Consider the following 23,554-nt stretch of genomic DNA (forward strand, 5'->3'; position numbering starts at 1 on the left):
CTTTTTTTTTCGTCCCAAGAAAATAAGGACAGGTATTTGATAGAGATGATTAGTGCTTTTCTAATAGTTATCAATTTGCTTTTTGAGAAGGCAATACTTTAAATAACCTTTTTTTACTTGTTGTCTTCAATTTATTGTCTAAACATAGAATTTTGGTTTAATTATGTTTATTACATTGGTCAATTTGGGTTAAATAATTAAAGAATTATTATTTGGCATGGATTATTGTAGTAATATTTCTAGTTACATCTAGCTTGGGTATGGGCATGTACTTTTTGTTTATTTTATTAAATGTTGGTGATTTATTACAGTTTTTTTACTTTCTCTTATTCTTTTTCACCTCAATTTTTTTATGTACATATTTTGATAATTGTGTACATGTATGTATGGATGTAATGCATTATAGTTTACTGGAAAGACTTTATAAGAGATATTGTATTAGAGTTTCTTCCCGTGAGTTTTTTTTACATAAATCTTTGTTTATTTATAAATAAAAAATGCATGGAAGGGTGCGATTTTAAAAAGCTAGATATTTTTTGTAAAAAAACCTAGTGTTCTTAATGTATAATGATAAAAAAATATATATATATTTTAGTATTTTATTAATGAATTTATGAAAGTCTGGCGATGAGTTAAAAGAAAATTCTGAGATTTCTTTCATGGATCCTTTCCTTTTGTAAGAGATGAATTAACCGGCTGTTTTTCATAAGAGATTAGTTATTCTGATTTTTTTACAAGACACCGTTTGAATGCGTCAATGAATATTTATTTTAACTATACTAGTGGAAAATAGGTCTTCTGTAACGACAGATAGTAACGGCGCTCGAACGCCCTTACTAATATGTTTTATTAGTAACGGCTATATTAAACCGTTACTATTATTAGTACATTAGTAACGGTTATATGAACCGTTACAGATAAGGATGCAAATATAGTTTTTAATTTGAAGTATCAGTAACGGTTTTACTATAACCGTTACAGATAAGGCTTCAGTTCAAGTTCTTTGCGTAAACTATTAGTAACGGTTATAGTAAAACCGTTACTAATAGTATAGCTGTAACGGTGATTTATAAAACCGTTACAGAAAGCTAGCCGTCTTTTCATCTTTACTTCACTATATCTGTAACGGTAATCGTATTAACCGTTACAGATAAGGCATAAGTTACCGTTATTGAATAAGGTTATCAGTAACGGCTTTCTTCCAACACCGTTACTATTAAACTATTTGTAACGGTTCTCAAAAACCGTTACAGATGCTGAAGAAGAATATGAAAAGACGGTTGCCTATCTGTAACGGTTATATAAAGCCGTTACAAAATGTCTTTCATAAACCCGCGAACTGCTTTTCTTTCTTTTCTTTCTTTTCTTTTCTTTTCTTCCTCCGCGCTTTCTCCTCTTCTTCCCGATCAGCGCCGCCCGTCTGTTGAAGTCGCCGCCGTCTATTGAAGTCGCCGCCAGGTAAGTTTTCTTCCCCTGTTCTTCCTCCACCGATTAATATCCGCCGATCATCTCCAATATCGCCGATTCGGTCCAATATCTTCTCACTCCGATATCCGCCGATTCGCTGCCAATCAGGTAATGTATCTTCTTCGTTATCTGTTTAGCAATCAGGTAAGTTTTATCGATGATATTAATTTCTTCTTCCAGATTAGCGCCTCCCATTCTCGAGAGCTCTGCCGGTTGATCGTCCGCGCCTTTTGCCGCCGCCTGCAGAAATTAAGGTACGTGAATCATATGCTTAATCTGATTAGTTGTAGGGCTGTTTTCTCATTTGTGTATGAGTTAGTTGAAAATCTGATATTCATATGACCTAATACAGCTTTGGCTTATTTCAAATGTGTCTGTTTCATTTACCGGTTGTTCCATTCAATCTTCTGGTTGTTACATTAATTGTTAAAACTCCTGCAATTTCCAGAATAACCTCCTGCAATTTCCAGAATACGATCTAGATTAGCACTAACATCCCACACACATGACCTCCTTTCGAATCGAATTTGAGACCTAAAGTGTTTTCAAATGGGTCATTCATTACCATCTCCAGTAATCATATCAACAGAAGGAACACCAATGTGTTGAACAAATGCTTTATAATCTGAACCTCCACCACCCAATCTACCTAACTGCATTACATCCACAACCACAAAGATCAAAGCAAATCGAGTTATCGTTCTTATTCTAAATTTTAATTTTACTTATAAGTGACCAGAGGAATTATTACCACAGCTTTAGATTTCGATTGAAGCCAAGCATCATAAACAGTTTGGGATGAATTGTCTGGATCAGGAACCTACAGTCATCATCGTTCAAATTACAATACATGATTGAAGAATGAAACCAATAATTAATCAATTCATTCATTCATTACCAATTGAGAAGCCTGTAAAATAAGTTCATCTAACTGTGGAGTTGAGGAAGCATGAAACCCTTTTCCATAAACTGCAACATCAACATTAAGGTAAGCAACTACTCTCGAAATTAAGGTTTCCCTGTTTTCTTCAACCCATTCTGTTGATCCTATCTGCAAACAAAACATCTCTATAAATTCTCAAAATTCAGAAAATTTAAAAACAGAGAAATAAAGAGAGAGAGAGAGATAGAGACCAATCCATATTCCTCGGCATCCCAACTGCAGAAAACGATGGTTCGTCTAGGTCTCCATCCTTGTTTCTGTAGCTTTCCTAGCCGTTCTGTAAGCTTGAGATCAAAATGATAGAGGTAAATCAATTGGATATAGAAAGATTAGAAAAGGGTGGAAGATTAATTAGTAATTAGTATACATAATACCTCTAATAAGGCTGCAGTACCACTGTTTGGATCAACAGCACCGAATGTCCATGCATCTCGATGATTACCTAGAATTACATATCTTCTGATTCTTCTATAATGCCAAATACGTTGTGAATTGTTCTTATTTCTTCCTTTCCCTGAATAATAATAATATATATTGATTCATATTTAAAAATAAATAAATTGTATTATAAGAATTTTTACTAGAGATCAAATGAAATATAATATATAAGTTATTTGATTATTAATTTTTAAAAATAATGCTTTTTAGTGGATTAGTGATATTTGTTATATTGTGAACTATTAACTTTGGGTAGATACTCATATAATGTTACATTGAATATAGCAAATAATAATAACATATAACTTGTTTAAATCAACAATATCTTCTCTGATCTTCCTTTATGCTATCTTGAATTGTTGAATCAGGTTGCATTAATTTCAATTCTTGCTGTTTGAATTTGTCATTGTCTTTGCTGCCGCGGATTGTAGTTTGCACTTCAAAATCCAGGTTAGTTCTTATTTACAATCAATGTTAGATTGTTATAAGTAGATTATTGATGTTAGGTTAGTGGATAATTTGTAGGTTAGGATAGTGGATAATTTGTATGTTAGGTTAGTGGATAATTTGTATGTTAGGTTAGACGTGGATAATGGTTCGTTTTCGCAAGTGGAGAAGCAAATGGTTCGTTTTATCATTGAATAACAAAGTTTATAATGTTATTACGTTTTTATTAATTATTAAATTTGTACAGGAGAAGACTACCGGTACGTCGCCTAATTTTGCGGAATTATTTCTGCACACTCATACAAAGAAACCGACTCTGCAAGATCCAAATCCGGTGGTTCCCCCTATTATTCAAGAAAAAGTGGTAAGTCGTGTTTATTAGTTATATTTCTTTTATTTATTTTATGTATGTATGTAATCGAATGTAATTTGTGTTTGTAGACTGCCTTGCGAACTGCTATAGAAGAAGACTCGAATAGAAATGAATTGCAGTTGACTGAGTGCGCATTCGGGTCTCAGGGACATGGGCGAGTTGTGGGTTTGGGCTCCGGTGTCACACCTAGATCTTTTAGACCTGATGCTCGTGGTGGTACTAGCACACAGCGCGGTGACACGCAAAACACACTTTTACTTGAGGAGATACAGAGGATGCGAGAGGAGCGTGAAGCTGAGAAGCTTCAGTCACGGAGAGAGCGCGAAGAAGCCTTACTCGAGCGTCAAATGGAGCGTGAGGAAGCACAAAGGCAGCGTGAAATGGAGCGCGAAGAGTTATTGATGCAGCGTGAAGATGAACGTGAAGAAGCTCGAAGGGAGCGTGAGAGAATGCGGGATGAGATGCTTGAGATGAGATCGACAATGAACTTCTTATTATCCAGGATTCCCCGTGATCAACTTCCACCTGCCCCTCCCACTCGAGATGATGCCCCTCCTACTTAGAGATGATCCCCTTCCTCGTGATCGTCGCTTTCCCACTTCAATTCTGGTCAGTTGAAATGTAATTTGAAATACGTTAATTAATGGTTTTTGTGAATTTGTGATATGATTGTAGTTTTTGGATGGATTATAGTTTTTGGATGGATTGTAGTTGTGGATGATTATTGTTTTGAATTAATGATTGTATTTTTGGGTTTTTGGTTATTGATGATTGTAGTTTTTGGTTTTTGGTTATTAATGATTGAGGTTTTAAATAGGTAAAAATTTGTAAAAAAAATAAAAAAATATTAGGGTTTAGTAACGGTTAAATAATTACAAAAACCGTTAATATAAATCTAACTGTAACGGTTTAAGAAATAAAAAACCGTCACAGAAACAACACGAGCATCTGTAACGGTTTTCGAAAACCGTTACAGATAAAATCAGTCTTTCAGTAACGGTTTTTAGCCGGCTAAAACCGTTACTGTTGTTCCATTACTATCTGTAACGGTTTTATAAAACCGTTACAGATGCTCGTGTTGTTTCTGTGACGGTTTTTACACGGCTAGAACCGTTACTGTTATTCCATGACTATCAGTAACGGTTTTCGAACGCCGTTACTGATACCTGTGAAGTTTCTGTAACGTAATTTTTTGTAACGATTGGTAACGGTTTTATTTGCCGTTACAAATAAGTTTCAGTAACGGCGTTCGATGCTTTCAGTAACGGTTTTAGCCCTTACGATGCTTTATATATTACAATCTTTATACTGCCCAGAGGAGATGGATGACTTGATTGATTTTAACAGTTTTTATTATTATCAATCCTCTATCCATTCGTGGAAAATGTTAATTTGTTTATATATTATTGTTAGTTTATTATGTGTTAGGTTAGTAATTGTTAATTTATAAATGATTAAGGTTAGTAAGTATTATTAATTAATTTGTTTATATATTATTATTGGATTAATAATTCTTAGTCCCCGTGTTAGTAAATTGTTAGTTTGTTTATATATTACTGTTAGCTTATTGTTTGTTAATGTTACCGTCGGGAGATACTCGCTGTCCTGAAAATTTTCAAATAATACTTACAAAAAGACCTTTTTAAAGATGTCCTTTTTAAAGATGTCTGTAATTTGAGAACATGAATGGAGGTTTCCTCAATGAACATGATTTTGAAACCATATTGGTTACACCTATCTACTCAACCTCTGCACCAGAACGTGACAAGGATGCATAACGAAATTGACTGTCCGTATTCCGTGTCAATCTGACAAACCAAAACGTTTTACATCTCATATATGGACAAGGGCGAAGTCAAGATTTAAACTCTATCCAGACAAAAAAGATTTAAAAATAAACCAAAATTTTCAATAATACATACAAAAAAAGTCATCAATAACGATGGTATTTTTCTGTCGTTATTGTCAAAATACATACAAAATATTTTGGACTACACGCGCAGCCTTGTACATGGATCCGCCCATGCATATGGAGGGGTAATATTGAGAGTGTGCATGGCAGTCTTGATATATGTTAGATTAAATATAGTAGCCGAACAATCTTGTTGCTGAGGTCGTGGGCCAATGAGACCGTGTTGTTGTTGATGGTGGGGATAAGGGAACGATCCCACGAGCTGGATGGGTAAGGGAACGGTGAGACGACCCACTGTATCTATGGATCTGAAGAGCCCATTGTTGCCCCATGGATTGGATTGGACAACTGTTGAGAATGTGTTCGGTGATGTTGATGGCCTTAATCCCACCACAGTCTGAGTTAATTTTACTAAAATCACCAACTCCAGATTGGTTGCGTTGCCGCCCATAATAGCCACAGGACATTCTTCATTTATAATATAAAGTGATGAGAATAAGACTCTTGATATTTTACATCAATCAATGATAGTGTGGAATGGAGTTAGCCATAAAAGTTGAAAATGGATGTTATGTTATATAATAATAATTTATATATTAAATATTATCACAATATTATTAAAAATATTAAATATTATAATAATAAATTATTATATTAATTTTCTAATATATATATATATATATATATATATATATATATATAATATAATAAGAGTAATGATTATGAAGCTAAAAAATTATTATTTACATCAATTTTGTTAGAGAAGTAAATAAATTAAATTAATAAAGTATAGAAATATATATTATATTTAATGAATATATAAATATAAATAAATAAATAAATAAAGATGATATATTAAATATAAAATTATTAATTATTTTCATTACTCCAACTAACTATTTTTCTCTTTCTTTTTTTCTATTAATTTATATATATATATATATATTAATTTATTTATTTATTTATTTATATATTTTAAAATAAGTAAGAATATGAAGATGGGATAATTCAAATTAAGAAAATATATTTTTAAAATATATAATTATATTTATATATATATAATAAAACTAAATATAAATATAAAAATTATTAATTATTTTTTATATTTTATATTTAATTTTTCTCTCTTAATATTTTTTATTATCTATAATATTGTATATTATTAGTTAGTGGTTTGAATTAGATGGGTCTGTAAAACTGAAAATAACAAAATGAAATAGACCGAAATAATAATAAATCGATCGGTTCATAATCGATCCCTATAACCGATAAATTGAATTGATGTTTAACCGTTAACCCCGATGGATGAAAATTTAAAAAGATTGACATCAACGGATATGATGAATTTTGGTTAAAAAACCTACAGAATTGATCGTTTACATCACTCATTTGAATTGAATATCTTGAAAAAGTTAATTAATTAAAATTTTATCTCATCAAATTTCAAATGAATTAAATAAAAAATTAAAATGACAATCAGGATTAGTTTTTACTTAATATAATAAATTAATCAATATTTATTCTAGTTTAATAATTAGTATTTTTTATTGGAAATTATTTTTTTAATTTTATAGTAGATAGGAGAGAGTAAATTGAAGGGAGTAGAAAAAATAATTAAAAATTTTATATTTAATATTTTTCACATTTTTATATGTATTTTAAATAAAGAAAAATGTATATATATCCTTTTAAAATTATAAATATATATATATATATAATAATAAATTTATATATTAACAATATATATATATATATATAATTTAACAAACATAATAAAATATTAATACCTTTCAAAGATTATATATAATAATTTAATAATAAAAAGTTGAAAAGAGAAAATGTTTAGTTATATTTGAACAATTATATATACAATTTAAAATTAAAGATAAAAAATACTACATATTCTATTTGTAAGCCTTTTAACTCAATAATAATAATAATACTAATAAATTAGACATAAGATATGAAATTTAATATATCAATCAATACACCAATATTATATTTTTCTTTTTAAACCCACTAAAAATAATTTTATAATATATCTTAAATTATTTTTTTAAATAATATTTTATCATAAACATAAGACAATAATGTCATTTTCCTAAAATAGATAACAATAATAATAGGATAAATATTAAGAGAATTAACAATAAATTAATTTTTTTTTAAGTACACAATAGTTTTACCAATTTACAACTAAGTGAAGCCACATAAATACTTCAAAACTAACTCATAAAACAAATTAATTAAAAGAACATCTATCAAGAAATCTATATATATATAATGCTTAATTTTTAAAGTGTCCGGATTGTCGGGTCGAGAGCTGTGGTTAATTTGAATATATGTGAGAGTAAATGGATATTTGGGTCGGATTGTGGGTTGACCCACCCATAAAAATTTTACCGTAATATTTTTTCACAGTTTTTTATATTATTACTCGTGTAAATGCACGGGATACATGCTAGTAAAAACATAATGACAAAGCTTAATCCCCAATAAATCAATTAATTTTTTCCTTATAAAATTACATTTTGACCATGTAAAAAAATTGATTAATCATCATCCATCAATCATCATTCTTGCCATTATTTATTTTAATTAAATAAAATAATATAAAATTGTTAAATATTCTGGTCAAAGTTAATTATTCTTCTTCAAAACTTATAAAGCTAGATAATATATTAAATAATATTTTTTTATATATTATGTTTTATCGTTGTGCTTAACTTTTTTAATATACGTGAATTTTTAACAAAAAAAAAAAAAAAAAAAATTTGTAAAATATCAGTAGTAGTCATAGCACTGTAAATTTGATAATATTTAAAACACTAAACTACAAAAATTTGTTGGCTTAATAAAATTAAAAGATTAAAACACAATTTTCATATTAGAAAGAAAAATCATATTTTTTTCAAAAAGTTCATATAAACAATTTACTTTAAGAATAAAAATAAAATATCAATATCCAATAAATAAATGTAATTACACTAAAAAGGAGAATTGTGAAAATCTAATGGTAAAATTATTTTTTTAAATTAAAAATGATTAAAAAGAGATTGTGAAAATCTAGTAGTAATGGCAATAATAAAATTAAAAAGATTTATTCCAATAAAAATATACTTAAATCAAATATTCTAGCTAGCACTAAATCAAACAGGGCTTTAAAACTTGATCACCTGTTGATAACCAATTCAATTAGGGTTTGAGTTCCTCTACATCAACTCCTAGCCACCATTTCCTCATCTATTTTGTATGATTATGCCACGTGTCATGCTTTCATTTCAGCCATTGATTAATTAATAAACTAAAATTTATTAGTAAAATATTTTTTAACATTATTTATAAATTTTGAAGTAATTAATTAATCAATGGCTTAGATGTTTTTAGGTGACGTGGTGTGATTATATTATGTGTTGGAGGAGATTGGTGGAAGGAGTTGGTGTAGAGGAACTCAGCAGATAATTACCATAACGAAAGAAAATATATATTAATTAAAACTAATTTAATTAAGTTCAAGTCATTTAATAATAGGTGAGGGCTTTTAGAACTACTTAATTAAATATTTCCTTTTAATTTTTCTCATAAATTACAACTATGCCACTAAAAATAATTAAGCAACTAATCTCTCTTCTTACTCACCAATAATAAAGTATGCCAGGAAGTTACACTTATGGACAAATCTCATCCTTTGGATCAAACTATGATCAACGGCTCTCAGCTCATACAGCCTATTGCCAACTCCCTCAAGGCTTAATATATATTACCATCTCTCTTCTTCTATTTTTTCACTTTCTCTTTGTCTCTCAATTTCTTCTCTTTGATTTAAAGAGATGGAATTTGGTGGTAATTTTGGTTCTCATTCTAATGGTTTTAATTCCTCATTGATAGAAATGGAGAGATTCTTGATGGAAGAAAATAACAATTCTAATGTCTTTTCTATTTCGTTATCTCCTTCTAATTCATCTAGGCATGGGATTGCGGCGCCTACGTCCGATGTTAATGATTATTCTAACAACACGGAACTGTCGCATTTGATGTATCAGGATCAAGAAAACAAATCGAAGAAGAAAAGTAAGGCATTGAAAAATAGTTTCCTCATCAAAGGACAGTGGATGGAAGAAGAAGACAGGTTAATTTATCTTTGAATTTGAATGTGATTTGTCAATTTGTTTTTGTTGATTTTAGAATTTAATTAATTATTGTAGGAGACTTGTGAAATTGGTGCGACAGTATGGAGATAAAAAATGGTCACGAATTGCTGAGAAGATGATTGCTAGGGCTGGGAAGCAGTGTCGTGAGAGGTGGTTTAATCATTTGAGACCTGATATTAAGGTAATTTAAAGCTATCTGTTTATAGAATTTGAGTCGTTTAAGGTTTTCTTTGTTCTTGTTTCACATCAATTTAAGGTAATTTAATTAAAATTTCATTTATTAGGATTGGATTTGTTTAAGATTTTGGCTAGTTTTTTCTTTCATGTTGATCATCATCTTCTAAGGACAAAACTTAGAAATATAATTCCAGAAAAATATTTTACTTTTCATATTTTTGCAAAAGAATGCTTATCATAATCATGCTTTTATCGCATGATTTCCGTGTAAAGACGCGTGAAAATATGACTAAAAAAATATTTGACGTGTACGATTGTGTAAATCTAGTTTGAGATTTTTTATTCTCATATTAAATAACAATTGATTTTAAATTTTATTATACATTCCAAGTAGAAAGGTATTTTCCTTTCATTATATTTTAAAAATAGTTTTATATATTTAAATTTGTATCAATAAAGAAAAATATGCATATTTTTTTAAATATTATTGATTATTATTTTTTATATTTAATTTATACGCAATCTAGTTACTTTTTAGATTTATTAGAAATACATACAAGTAACCGTAACTTTATTAAAATATTTTTTTAATATTTAATTTTTGAAATTATCTCTCATTATAACTTTTTCACCAACAAAGCAAAAGATGTCACAAAAATTTGTCGTCTTCTAGTTTGTGTCTACAAATGTAAACTAGATTAACTTTCTATAACTTATTTTAGAAAGATGGTTGGAGTGAAGAAGAAGAATTGATGTTGATCGAGGCTCACAAGAAGATTGGCAATCGATGGGCGGAGATTGCCAAACGAATCCCGGGAAGAACAGAGAACTCAATAAAAAATCATTGGAACGCGGCAAGGAGAAAACAAAATGCAAAAAGAAAGATGAAAAACTCGATGCAAGAAGTTCAAACTCTAGAGCCAACTATTCTCCAAGTTTATATAAAGAGTAACAATCTTGGCAATACTATGATGAGTTCGCAAATTGTTGATGCCAACTTTGCCAACTCTTTAGTTATGACGGATCAGGATGATATTGTATTGACTCATTCGCCAAATGATGGTGAAAATCTGTTTGAGCTGATGACGAAGGAAACCTATCACGATGAGATGGACTTTATGGTCAATCTTTTCAGCAATAAAAGTGATAGTAATGTGAATTGTGCGACCCATAAAGTTCAAGAATCGGACATCGCCACCCATTCCCATCTAGCATCAGATCAGTATTTTTCAGGTCTCTTTGATGGATCATTATCGACTAACATTTCGACGAAGAACAACGTGGATAACAATGATTTTATGAGTCAACATCAACCTTCTTCAACCCGAGAAAATAATAAGGACATGGAGTTGATAGAGATGATTAATGCTTCTAATCATTCTCAATTTGGTTTTGGAGAGGGTAATACTTCAAATGACCTTTTCTTTTAATTATGTTTGTCACCTTGCTGTCTTTAATTTATTGTCTAAACAAAGAATTTGGGTTTATTTTTGGTTAAATTATCATTGTTATTTGGCATGGATTGTAGTAATATTGCTAGTTACATCTAGCTTGGGTTATAAGGATATGTACTTTGTTTATTTCAAATAACCTTTTCTTTTAATTATGTTTGTCACCTTGCTGTCTTTAATATATTGTCTAAACAAAGAATTTGGGTTTATTTTTGGTTAAATTATCATTGTTATTTGGCATGGATTGTAGTAATATTGCTAGTTACATCTAGCTTGGGTTATAAGGATATGTACTTTGTTTATTTTAATTACTTAATGTTAATGAGCTGTTACAGTGCTATTTGTTTTTTAACTTTCTCTTTTTTTTTCACCTCAATTTAATTTTTGTATTTTTTAACATATAATGATAATTGTGCACATATGTATGTATGGATGTAATGGCTTATAGTTGGTTGGACAATACTTTAGAAAGACGTCGTGTATTAGTTTCTCTAGGATTTTAGGGTTTTGTTGGATAGGAGACCTCATGCAATAGATTTGGAATCTAGTTGTAAGAATATTTTATTTTGTTTTAGTTAAACAATGTTAATAAATATATTATCATGTAATTAGATTATTTCACACAAATATAAGTATACAACCATTATATTATGTAAAAAAATGTTTATTAACATATTTGATAGAAATTTTAAAAAGGAAAAGCTATGTTAAGTGATATATATAATTGTGTCTAATTTTATAGAAATTAAATTACATTTATATATATTAATATAATAATATTATCATAATCATAATATTATGATAATATTATATATACATATATATATATATATATATTTTTGTTAACATTTCTTTTCAACTTCATGTTAATTTGATAATGAAAACAAGATTAAGAAATATTAATAATATATTTTAAGCTCGGTTACTGTCAGAAATATTTTTTAAAATAAAATATTATTTTAAATAATTTATGACACGATAGTTTTTAAAATTAATTAAAAATAATTAATTTAGATTCAAATTTAAATAATCCATAAATTTGCAATAATTAAATTACAATTTAATTTTTTTAAAATTTTTTGTTTAAATTAATTAAAAATAATTAATTTAAAAGATTATTTATTTAAAATAGAGTCGTCAATTAATTTTTGAATATCAATATAAATAGCATACGTGTACAAAAATATTTTTAGCTAGAGTTTCTTCTCGTTCGTAGTTTGGTAATATTTGGGAAATGATTTTTGCGCTTTATCCTCCGTACACATTGTGAAAACGGTCTTTACTTATAAATTTGGCTTTTAAATATCGGTTGTATAACGTTTTATTTTAACTAGTTATTCTTCTAGTCCTGGGCATGCGTAAGTTTTAGCGTTATTTAAATAATTGTAACAACATTTATTTAAATGTTGGTACATGTTGCTGATGAAGATTAAGGAGGAAAATACCTGAAGAACATTAGTTTAGATGGCATTAGAGTTTAAAAATAAATCATAAACAAGCCTTTGTTAAAATATTTTTTATAGAAATATCCTAAAATATTTTGAAATCATTTTCTAATTTATCGGGATTTTTAAAAAATGGTTTGAGGTTACAAAATTACAAAAATAATTTTGGAATTTGAAAATGAGAACCAAATAGGCCTTAGGACCGGTGTTCTAGGTTTTGGGTTCATTTTATCGGTCGAGGGCTAAGAGCCCTCAGTCCTAGATCGGAGACCCCTCGGTCTGGGTTCGGGATCCTCGGTCGGGGTGATAAGGCCTCTCTGTCCTTTGCTTGAATTCTCGTTTAGGTGCCAGAATTCTTGGTGGGTTGCCTCGGTCCTAGGTGGAAGCCATCGGTCTTGGATTCGTTAGTTCTCAGTCGGGTGTGAGACTCTTTGGTCCTAGGTCTGACTTCTCGGTCCTAGGTAGAAGTCATCGGTCTTGTGTTCAAGAGTTCCCGATCGGGTGCGATACTCCTCGGTCCTAGGTTTGACTTCTCGATCCTCGATGAAGAACATCGGTCAGACCTCTTGGTCCTAGCTGAAAAAACTCGGTCGGACCTATCGGTGTTGGCCAAGTTTTATCGGTCGGAACTCTTGGTCCTCAAAAACATCAAAATTGCAGGTTTTGCAATTTTGATGGAGGCTTGGATTATTTGATCCAAGGGCCTGAGTAGCTTCACAAAGCACCCATGAACATTTAAAACATCATCCCAATGTATCAATCGACATGGGTGATGATCAATTTGTTCAAAATAGTTTATGGCCAAAAATCGGGGTTTTGGTTTTAAAGTTGTTTTAAAGTGTAGGATTTGCTAATAGCTTTCTTATACTTCATATACATTATTGATATCAAAATATATGCACTAGTTGTTCATTTAGAGCAATTCAAGAACTCAAAATTTTCAATTATTTTGATCAAACGTTATCGAGATGAATCAAACATGATCCAAATAGTTATCTAACATAATTAAAGACATATTTGGAAGCTTTATGGGCAGCTATTCTTGAGGATTAGCCCAAGAACAACAAACCCGATTTTTGGATTTTCAAAATTCAAATTTGGGTTTTTCTGTTTAAGGTTGATTGATTTATTCTAACCTAAACAAAAAGTTTGGAAATAATCTTATGATCATTTTCTAATCCTAGATTTCAACAACTAATCAGTGTACAAACTTATTGAAATATAAAATTTTCAAATTCAAACTAAAAGTATGAATTAAAGGGTGATTGAATCATACCAATGATTGGAGAACACTCCATAGGCCTTAGGGAAGCTTTTGGGATGCCTAGATCTAAGCTTTAGAGCCTTATACCGAATTTCGAAAAATTCAGCAAGCTTGAGCTTTAATGGCGGATTTTGGATTTCTTTTGATTTGAAGCTGGATATTTTATCTCTTAGCTTTGGAATTGTTGAGAGAGACTATAAGTCAATTGAGGGCTTTAAGGGATCAAATCAACCAAAATTTATTTATAGTATTTTGGTTGTTCTTCATCCAACTCACCGAAATAGGTATCATTGATGCCTATTAATGTAGGGGAAATGATCATTGTGGTAGGGTGATCATTTTACTTTTGAATCAACCAGAATGGTGAACTAACATCAGAGTTCCATCTTTGAAAAATTAAAGATGGATGTCGTCCTTATCCTTCAGTCGTTCGCGATGAAGAATACGGTCGTACACGAAACGGCATCATTTTGGGCATTGTTGGCAAACGCAAAGCGTTTCGTCAAGGGGCAGGAATTCTATCCGCGTAGGAGGAGGCGGTGTTGGAGCAACCATTTGGTGATTTGTTGCTTCACACGCTCGTCTTCTTCTGATGCAGCGGGCGACGTGGACTACTTCTGGGTGTTGGATGACAATCCATCGTCCATCCAATAGTCGCGACTTCTATTGTAACCATTCTTCCGAATTTTGGCTACATCCAATTCTAAGTCATTCCGATCATGTTTGATCAAAAACTAATTTTTTTATAAAAATAAAAAATTCAGTTCTTAAATTAGTTTAAACGAGAAAACAGTGTTTATGTGTTGATTTCATTCAACCATATGAAACATAAAAAAGCTATTAGCAAACAAAAAGGTCAAAAAAACAAATACCTGTTTTTTTACCTCAAAATTGTTTGAATTAAATAGAACATCATCTTAATCGAATGATACATCAAGATAATGTTATAAATGATACTTGGGACTAGGCGAAGCTCCCCATGCCTTGGATCAACAAATCAAGGCCCCAATCGAAAACATCAAACCTGCAGTTTGATGTTCTTGGAAACTGACCCAAATTTTAACCCAGTTTAATTTTCGATCGAGGAAACTTAGCCTAGGGTTAGCCCAAGCTTAGTCGAAGGTTATCCCAAGACCGAGGAAAAATTGAACATTTCCCTACACCCGACCAAGAAAATTTAACCTAGGTTTAGTCCATGGTTAGCCCAAATCTAGCCCAAGGTTAGTTCAGGACCGAGAGCTCCTAGCAACCCAACCGAAGAACTGTGTACTCGACCGAGGGCCTCCACACCCAGTATTGAGAGCCTCATGCATCCTACCAAGAGCCTCTCGCACCCGACCGAGAGCCTTCCTCACCCCGACCAATAGACCTTAACCCATGACCGAGGGTGTTAACTCATGATCGAGGGTTTTAACCAAGGACCGAAGAAGATCGCGCCCAAGACCGAGAAGGTCGGTCCTAGGGCATGTTTAATTTAGCTTTTATAATTTTGAAACCCCAAACTATTTTTTAAAAATTTAAAAAAAATAAAATGATTTTAAAATATTTTTAAAATATTTTTAAAATATTTTCATAAAAAAATATTTTGATATAAGCTAGTCTATAATTTATTTTTAGATTCTAATGTCTTCAACTGATATTTTTTAGGTACATCCTTCACTAATCGTAGACATCAGCCTCAAGTACCAGCATTTAAATATTGTTTTTTACAATTTTAAATATAAGAAAAAATGTGTACATGTATAGGATCTGAAGAATAATTGGTTAAATAAAATGCAATCAAACTAATTTTCAAACCACGAGACTTTATAAAATAAAGATTTTTAATGGGTACGGAGGATATAGTGCGAAAGTCATTTCTCGTGTATCATCAAACACCGAACCTAAAAGAGACTTTGGTCAAAAATACGTTTATAGACGTATAATTCTATTGATTTAAAAAAAATAATTAGCGGCTCTTATCAAATAAATAATCTCTTAAATTAATTATTTTTAATTAATTTAAAATATAGGTTTCTTTAATCAAATTTTAATTTGATTATTTTAAATCTAAAAAATTATTTAAAATTTGATCAAAATTAATTATTATTATAATTAATTTTAAAATGACATGTCATATTTCTATAAATCTTTTTAAAATAATGTTTTAATAAAAAAAAATCTTGACATACAAATCAATATTAAAATCTCTCGAACCTCTAGCTTTTTTTCGACAATGATTTTTCGGTGTTACAATAGGATAAATATTAAGTGAATTACTAATAAATTAATTTTTTTTAAAGTACACAACAATTTCACCAATTTACAACTAAGGGAAAGTAACATAAATACTTAAAAACTAACTCATAAAAAAAATTAATAAAAAAAAAATAACTATCAAGAAACCATAAACATGTTGACAAAGCTTTAATCCTCAATGAATTAATGATTTTTTTCTTATAAAATTACATTTTGAAAAAAAAAACTCTAACCAATCATCATAGTTGCAATTATTTATTATAATTATAATAAAAGAATATAAAATTATGAAATATTTCGATCAAGAGTTAATCGATCTTTTCGAGCCTTTACAAAATCGATAATCTATCCACTAATGTTATTTTTTTTATTCATGTCATGTTTTGTCATTTTATTTAAACAAATTTTATCATTTTTAATATACATGTACTTTTAAACAAAATTGGTGAAATATCAATAGTAATCGTAGCACTATAAATTTGATAATGTTTAGAACACTAACACACAAAAATTAGTTGGCTTAATAAAATTAAATGATTTAAACATCATTTTCTTAATTAGGAAGCAAATTCATATTTTTTTATAAAAGTTAAAAAAAAAAACAATCTACTTTAAGAATAAAAACAAAATATCAATATTCAATAAATAAAAGGAGAATTGTAAAAATCTAATAGTAAAGTTATTTATATGAAATTAAAAATGATTAAAAAAGATTGTGAAAATCTATTATTAATGGCATAAATAATAAAATTAAAAAGATTTATTCCAATAAAAATATACTTTAAATCAAATATTCTAGCTAGTCTTTAGAACTTGATCGCCTGTTGATAACCAAATCAATTAGGGTTTGAGTTCCTCTACATCAACTCCTAACTACCATTTCCTCATCTACTTTGTATAATTATGCCACGTGTCATGTTTTCATTTCAGCCTAAAATTTAATAGTAAAATATTTTTAGAAATTTTGAAGTAACTAATTAATCAATGGCTTAGATGTTTTTAGGTGACGTGGTGTGATTATATTATGTGTTGGAGGAGATTGGTGGAAGGAGTTGGTGTAGAAGAACCCAGCAAATAATTAGCATAATAAAAATATATATTAACTAAAATTAACATAATTAAGTTCAAGTCATTTAATAATAGGTGAGGGCTTTTAGAACTACTTAATTAAATATTTCCTTTTAATTTTTCTCATAAATTACAAGTATGCCACTAAAATTAATTAAGCAACTAATCTCTCTTCTTACTCACTAATAATAAAGTGGACCAGGAAGTTACACTTATAGACAAATCTCATCCTTTGGATCAAACTATGATCAACGGCTCTCAGCAAATACAGCCTAGCCAACTCCCTCAAGGCTTAATATATATTACCATCTCTCCTCTTCTATTTTTTTCACTTTCTCTTTGTCTCTCAATTTCTTCTCTTTGATTCAAAGAGATGGAATTTGGTGGAAATCTTGGTTCTCATTCTAATGGTTTTAATTCATCATTTATAGAAATTGAGAAGTTCTTGAAGAAATAAAATAAGTTAAAAGAAAAAATTGCTAAATTAAAAAGGGGAAATTATTAAATTAAGTTAAAGAGAAAATCGTTAAATTATAAAAAACGTTTTAATTGATTAAAATTAACTTAGGATAATTAAAATAAGCATACATAGTTTTGATGAATGAATAAAACTAAGTTCAGCAATGTGTTAACATGTAGGTAAAAAACTGAAAACTCACTAACAGTAAAGTTGCGCAATCAGCGGAGTTCGCTAACAGTAGACTTGCCATCAGCTGAGTTACTCCATCGACAAAGTTCGCCAACAGTAGAGTAGCACATCAGCAGAACTGTTCAACAGCTAAGTTCGCTATAAGTAGAGTAGCTCATCGGCAGAACTGTTCAACAGCTGAGTTCGCTATCAGTAGAAATGTTCAACAGCTGAGTTCGCTATCAGCAGAGTAGCTCATCAGCAAATCTGTTCAACAGTTGAGTTCACTATTAGCAGAGTAGTTCATCAACAGAACTGTTCAACAACTGAGATCGTTATAAGCATAGTAGCTGATCAGCTGAATTCGCTATCAGCAGAGTAGCTCATCAGTAGAATTGATCATCAGCAGAGCTCGCTATCAGTTAAGTTCCACATCAACTGAATGTTTATCAGCTAAGTCAAGTAGCTGAGCACTCATAAACTGTAATACAACAAAATATACAACCAGCTCTCTACTCTGACATACAAAACGATAAACGAATATTTCATTCTCCTACGCACTAAAACCATGTACGACCCCGTACGCCAGACATACGAAAAACGTACCGATGCCACGTATCGAAAAAATGGATTCAACCGTTGTCACGCGTCAAATATAAAAAGGCATCAGAGAACAACGATGAAGCTCCCTCTTTCGTTTGGTTCTTTGCAAGTGACTACGTTACACATACACGAGACGATATACGTTTGATAATCATTTGTATCATTTGATAATCATTTACTTGTGTAAGTTGAACAGATAGTGGTCTGTTCAACATTATAGTGTGAGAGCTAGAAGTTCAGACAGACAAGTGTTCAGACCTATGGTCTTAGTGGGTTTGTGTAGCGGTTATTCAAATCAAAGTCTTCTAGTGGAATCCTTCTAGAAACAGAAAAATGGTGACGTAAGACTTTTTATCTCCGAACATCCATAAAAACTTGTGTTGCCTTTTCATTGCTTCATTCATTCTTATATCTACCACTTCAAATCCTGTAAGCATTTTTCGCACTTGAAACCGTTCAAATGTTTGCTACGATTTGTCCAAAAATAGAAACAGATTTTCAATTTTTAACGGGATTAAAATCGCATTTAAGTGAAAAATAGAACAACGGTATTCACCCACTTCTACTATTGTCTTCAATCCTAACACAATTCTAATAATTTTCTATTTTGTTCTCTACTTATAATTCATTTAGGCCTGGGATTGTGGTGCCTACGTCTGGTGTTGATGATTATTCTAACAACACGGAACTATCGCATTTAATCATGATCAAGAAAACAAATCGAGGAAGAAAAGTAAGGCAATGAAAAATAGTTTACTAAAATAGTGGATTGACGAAGACAAGTTAATTTATCTTTGAATTTGAATGTGATTTGTCAATTTCTTTTTGTTAATTTTATAATTTAATTAATTATCGTAGGAGACTTGTGAAATTGGTGCGACAGTATGGAGATAAAAAATGGTCACAAATTGATGAGAAGCTGATTGTTAGGACTAGGAAGCACTGTCATGAGAGATGGTTTAATCATTTGAGGCGGTTTAATCATTTGAGGCGGTTTAATCATTTGAGGCCTGATATTAAGGTAATTTAAAGTTGTATCTTTTTATAATTTGATTTGTTTAAGGTTTTCTTTGTTCTTCTTCCACGTCGATTTAATGTAATTTAGTTAAGATTTAATTTATTATAAAGTGGATTTGTTTAAGGTTTCGTTAGTTTTTTCTTTCATGTTGATCATCATCTTCTAGGGTTAAACAGAGCAAATTTGGATTTTGTTTTTAACTAAGATTTTCTTAAGCATGCAAATTAAATTTAGTTTTATCTTCTTGACAAAACATAGGAATATAATTCAAGAAAAAAGATTTTACTTTTCAAATTTTTGTAAAATGAAGGAAAACTTTTACACCGCTTATCATAATCATACTTTTGTCGAATGATTTCTGTGTAAAGACGTGTGAAAATGTGAGTAAAAAAAAGTGTTTGACGTGTACGATTGTATAAATATAGTTTGAGATATTTTATTCTCATATTAAATAAAAATTGATTTTAAATTTTATTATGCATTCCACGTTAAAAAATATTTTTTTTGCATTATATTTAAAAATAATTTTATATATAATTTGTATCAAGAAAGAAAAATAAGCATATTTTTTGTTTTTTTAATATTAGTGATTAGTGATTATTATTTTTTATATTTAATTTAGGCGTAATCTAGTTACTTATAAAGAAGTTAATACATTATGTTTTTCTCTTTTATTTTTTAGATTTATTAGCAATACATACAGTAAAGTAATCGTAACTATATCTTTTTTAAAATATATTTTTATTATTTAATTCTAAAATTATCACTCATTATAGCTTTTTCACCAACAAAACAAAAGATTTGTTACAAAAATTTGTCGTCTTTTAGTTTGTGTCTACAAATGTAAACTAAATTTAACTTTTCTTAACTTATTTTAGAAAGATGGTTGGAGTGAAGAAGAAGAAAGGATGTTGATTGAGGTTCACAAGGAGATTGGCAATCGATGGGCGAAGATTGCCAAACGAATCCTGGGAAGAACAGAGAACTCAATAAAAAATCATTAGAACGCGATGAAGAGAAATCAAAATGCAAAACGAAAGATCAAAAACTAGACGCAAGAAGTTCAAACTCTAAAGCCAACTATTCTCCAAGTTTATATAAAAAGTAACAATCTTGACAATGCTACGATGAGTTCGCAAATTGTTGTTGCCAACTTTGTTGACTCTTCACTTATGACCGATGATATTGTATCAACTTATTTGCCAAATGATGACGAAAATATGTTTGAGCTGATGCTGAAAGAAACCTATCACGATGAGCTTGATTTTATGGTCAATCTTTTTAGCAAAATAAAAGTGATCAGAATGTGAATTGTGCGACCCATAAAGTTCAAGAATAGGACATCGCCACCAATACCCATATAGCATAAGATCAATATTTTGTAGGTCTCTTTGATGGATCATTATCGACTAACATCTCGAGTCAACTCCAACCTTCTTCAACTCGAGAAAATAACAGGGACATGAATTTGATAGGAGATGATTAGTGCTTCTAATCATTCTCAATTTGGTTTTGAAGAGGGTAATGCTTCAAATAACCTCTTTTAATTATGTTTGTTACTTGTTGTCTTCAATTTATTGTCTAAACAAAGAATTGGGGTTTATTTATGTTTGTTACATATGGTCAATTTGGGTTAAAATATTAGTAAGGAATTGTTATTTTGCATAGATTGTAGTAATATTGCTAGTTACATCTATCTTGGGTATGAATGTGTACTTTGTTTATTTTATTTAATGTTAATGTTAATGAACTGTTACAGTGCTCTCTCTTTTTTCACTTACTCTTTTTTTTCACCTCAATATATTTTATATTTTTTTAACATATAGTGATAATTGTGTAAATATGTATGTATGGATGTAATTGCATATTGTTGGTTAGACAAGACTTTGGAAAGACATGGTGTATTAGTCTCTCTAGGATTTTAGGGTTTTGTTGGACAGGAGACCTCGTGTAAGAGATTTGGAATGGTTGTGAAAATATTTTTATTTTATTTTTGTTTTTGTTAAACAATGAATACATTATCATGTAATTACATTAATTCACACAAATAGTAGAATAGTCAGACGGACCAACCTATGTAGAGCGCCCTACCTATCAAAACTCATTGTTTGACGGGTCGACGGCGGACCAGCCCTCCATCCCGGCGGGCTGAAAATACTTAACCCAACTCAAGGTGGGTTGCGGGTTAGGCGGACCAGCCCGCAGGTTGTCTCACTACAAATAAAAATCATAAATAATTCTAGAAAACAAGAGTCAATTACATGATCAAAATAGTCATAATACACATCAAACAAGAGTCTTGTCTATCGTTACACAATAATTGACCAAATAGTTCAACAAAGTTACAAAGTAACTAAAATTTGAAAATTTCGTAAAATATAAATTTCAGTAAAGTTAACATTCTTTAAATATCATCAATCGAGATATAATTCATGTCAAATCCTTCTCTTCATCGCTTTTCTCTTCAATGTCTACATCAGCATCCTCTAAACTTTCAGTATAAAGCTTCTGGAACTGTAACCAATTTTGAATCCACGAACCCTTAAAGGCGAGAACGAATAGAAGAATGGAGGAACAAATAAGTAGTCGGCGGCTAATGGGCGGAGTATTGAATATTGACTGTTGCAGCTTGGAACCAAGTTTGAATCCACGAACTCTTAAAGTCGAGAACGAAGAGAAGAAAGACGGAACAAATAAGTAGTCGGCGGCCGATGGACGAAATATTGAGTATTGACTGTTGCAGTGTTTTCTAGGATAAAAAATAAGGCTATGCGGCATATATATGCCTATAAGGCTATAACTCAGATTAGATTTTTTTTGTCGACCCGCGGGCCAACCCAAGCCCGACCCGCCTAGGCCCGCGACCCGAGCAGGCTGACCCGTGTAGGTCCACTCTAAATGGATTATTAATATTTCAACATAACCCGTCTAAATTATTTAGTGGGACGGACCAATCCAATGGGTTTAACCCAAATTGACTGCTCTACAAATATTATATTATGTAAAAAAATTATTAACATATTTGATAGAAATTTAAAGAAGGAAAAACATATTAGGTTAAATGATATATAGAATTGTGTCTAATTTATAGAAATTAAATTATATTATTAATATAATAATATTTTTATAATAATATTTTCATAATATTATGATTATGTTAATATTTATAATATAATATATATTACTAAACATTTTATTCAACCTCATATCAATTTGAAAATGAAAACAAGATTACAAAGATTAATAATGTATTATTTAATCCAAATAAATTTGGAAATTGCATAATTCATTCAAAATAAAATAAAATTTATAATAAAGAAAGTTTCTCACTAATAAATCACAATTTTGATTTGTGAGGTGGATAAATAAAAGAATAAAAAAAAAACTGACTTAGGTAACTAAAGTACAATTAGTTTAGTTAGATGTGTAATAAAAGTACATTAAAACATATATACTATAAAAAAAAAAAAAATAACTCATTTAATCTATTTTAATAAACATAGTTAATTTTTATAAAAGCATTATATATCTTAATTAAATATTTATTTTTTTATTTTTTTCTTTTTATTTATTTATTATTTTTTTCTCATTTTAGTTTTTAAGATTTTTGTACTTTCTTTAATATATCAACTTTTCTCTCTACTTTATTTTATTAATTAAGTAATTTCTCTCCATTTGTCTATTAAATTTGGATAATATTATATATCAATTCATTCTAAATAAAAAAATTAAATAGAAGGCTATTAAATTTATTTTTATTTATATTAAAGAAAGTGAAAAAAAAAATTCACAAAAATATTACAGAAGAAAAAAGAAAAAAATTAATAAATAAATAAAAAGAGAGAAATTGATTAATTAATTAATAAAAAGAAAGAGAAAAAAAATGAATATTTAATTAATAAATATATAAATTTTAAAAAAAATAACTCTC

At 29.6% G+C, this 23,554-nt stretch overlaps 1 protein-coding gene and 2 long non-coding RNA genes across 3 annotated transcripts; 1 reads left to right on the top strand and 2 right to left on the bottom strand.

Moving 5' to 3' along the window:
• Positions 1-2,028: 2,028 nt before the first annotated feature.
• On the bottom strand, positions 2,029-2,470 carry LOC124937012. Its single transcript, XR_007099204.1, has 3 exons — positions 2,366-2,470; positions 2,219-2,287; positions 2,029-2,120 (listed from the first exon to the last, which is right to left on the bottom strand). It is a non-coding gene; the product is annotated as an uncharacterized LOC124937012 (long non-coding RNA).
• On the bottom strand, positions 2,467-2,921 carry LOC124937011. Its single transcript, XR_007099203.1, has 3 exons — positions 2,785-2,921; positions 2,602-2,694; positions 2,467-2,518 (listed from the first exon to the last, which is right to left on the bottom strand). It is a non-coding gene; the product is annotated as an uncharacterized LOC124937011 (long non-coding RNA).
• A 6,489-nt stretch (positions 2,922-9,410) lies between these two features.
• On the top strand, positions 9,411-11,338 carry LOC124934499 (transcription factor MYB119-like). The gene is made up of 3 exons (XM_047475036.1): positions 9,411-9,709; positions 9,786-9,912; positions 10,631-11,338. The coding sequence occupies exons 1-3, from the start codon at positions 9,411-9,413 to the stop codon at positions 11,336-11,338; spliced, it is 1,134 nt and encodes a 377-aa protein (XP_047330992.1).
• The last annotated feature ends 12,216 nt before the right edge of the window (positions 11,339-23,554 follow it).

The sequence above is a fragment of the Impatiens glandulifera genome, chromosome 4, assembly GCF_907164915.1.
Source record: "Impatiens glandulifera chromosome 4, dImpGla2.1, whole genome shotgun sequence".
NCBI classification, from domain to species: domain Eukaryota; kingdom Viridiplantae; phylum Streptophyta; class Magnoliopsida; order Ericales; family Balsaminaceae; genus Impatiens; species Impatiens glandulifera.

Coding starts and splice junctions, on each gene's coding strand:
- LOC124934499 (XM_047475036.1), top strand. CDS start 9,411: ATGGAATTTGGTGGTAATTTTGGTTCTCATTCTAATGGTTTTAATTCC. Junction 9,710..9,785: donor TGGATGGAAGAAGAAGACAG/GTTAATTTATCT, acceptor TAATTATTGTAG/GAGACTTGTGAAATTGGTGC. Junction 9,913..10,630: donor ATTTGAGACCTGATATTAAG/GTAATTTAAAGC, acceptor AACTTATTTTAG/AAAGATGGTTGGAGTGAAGA.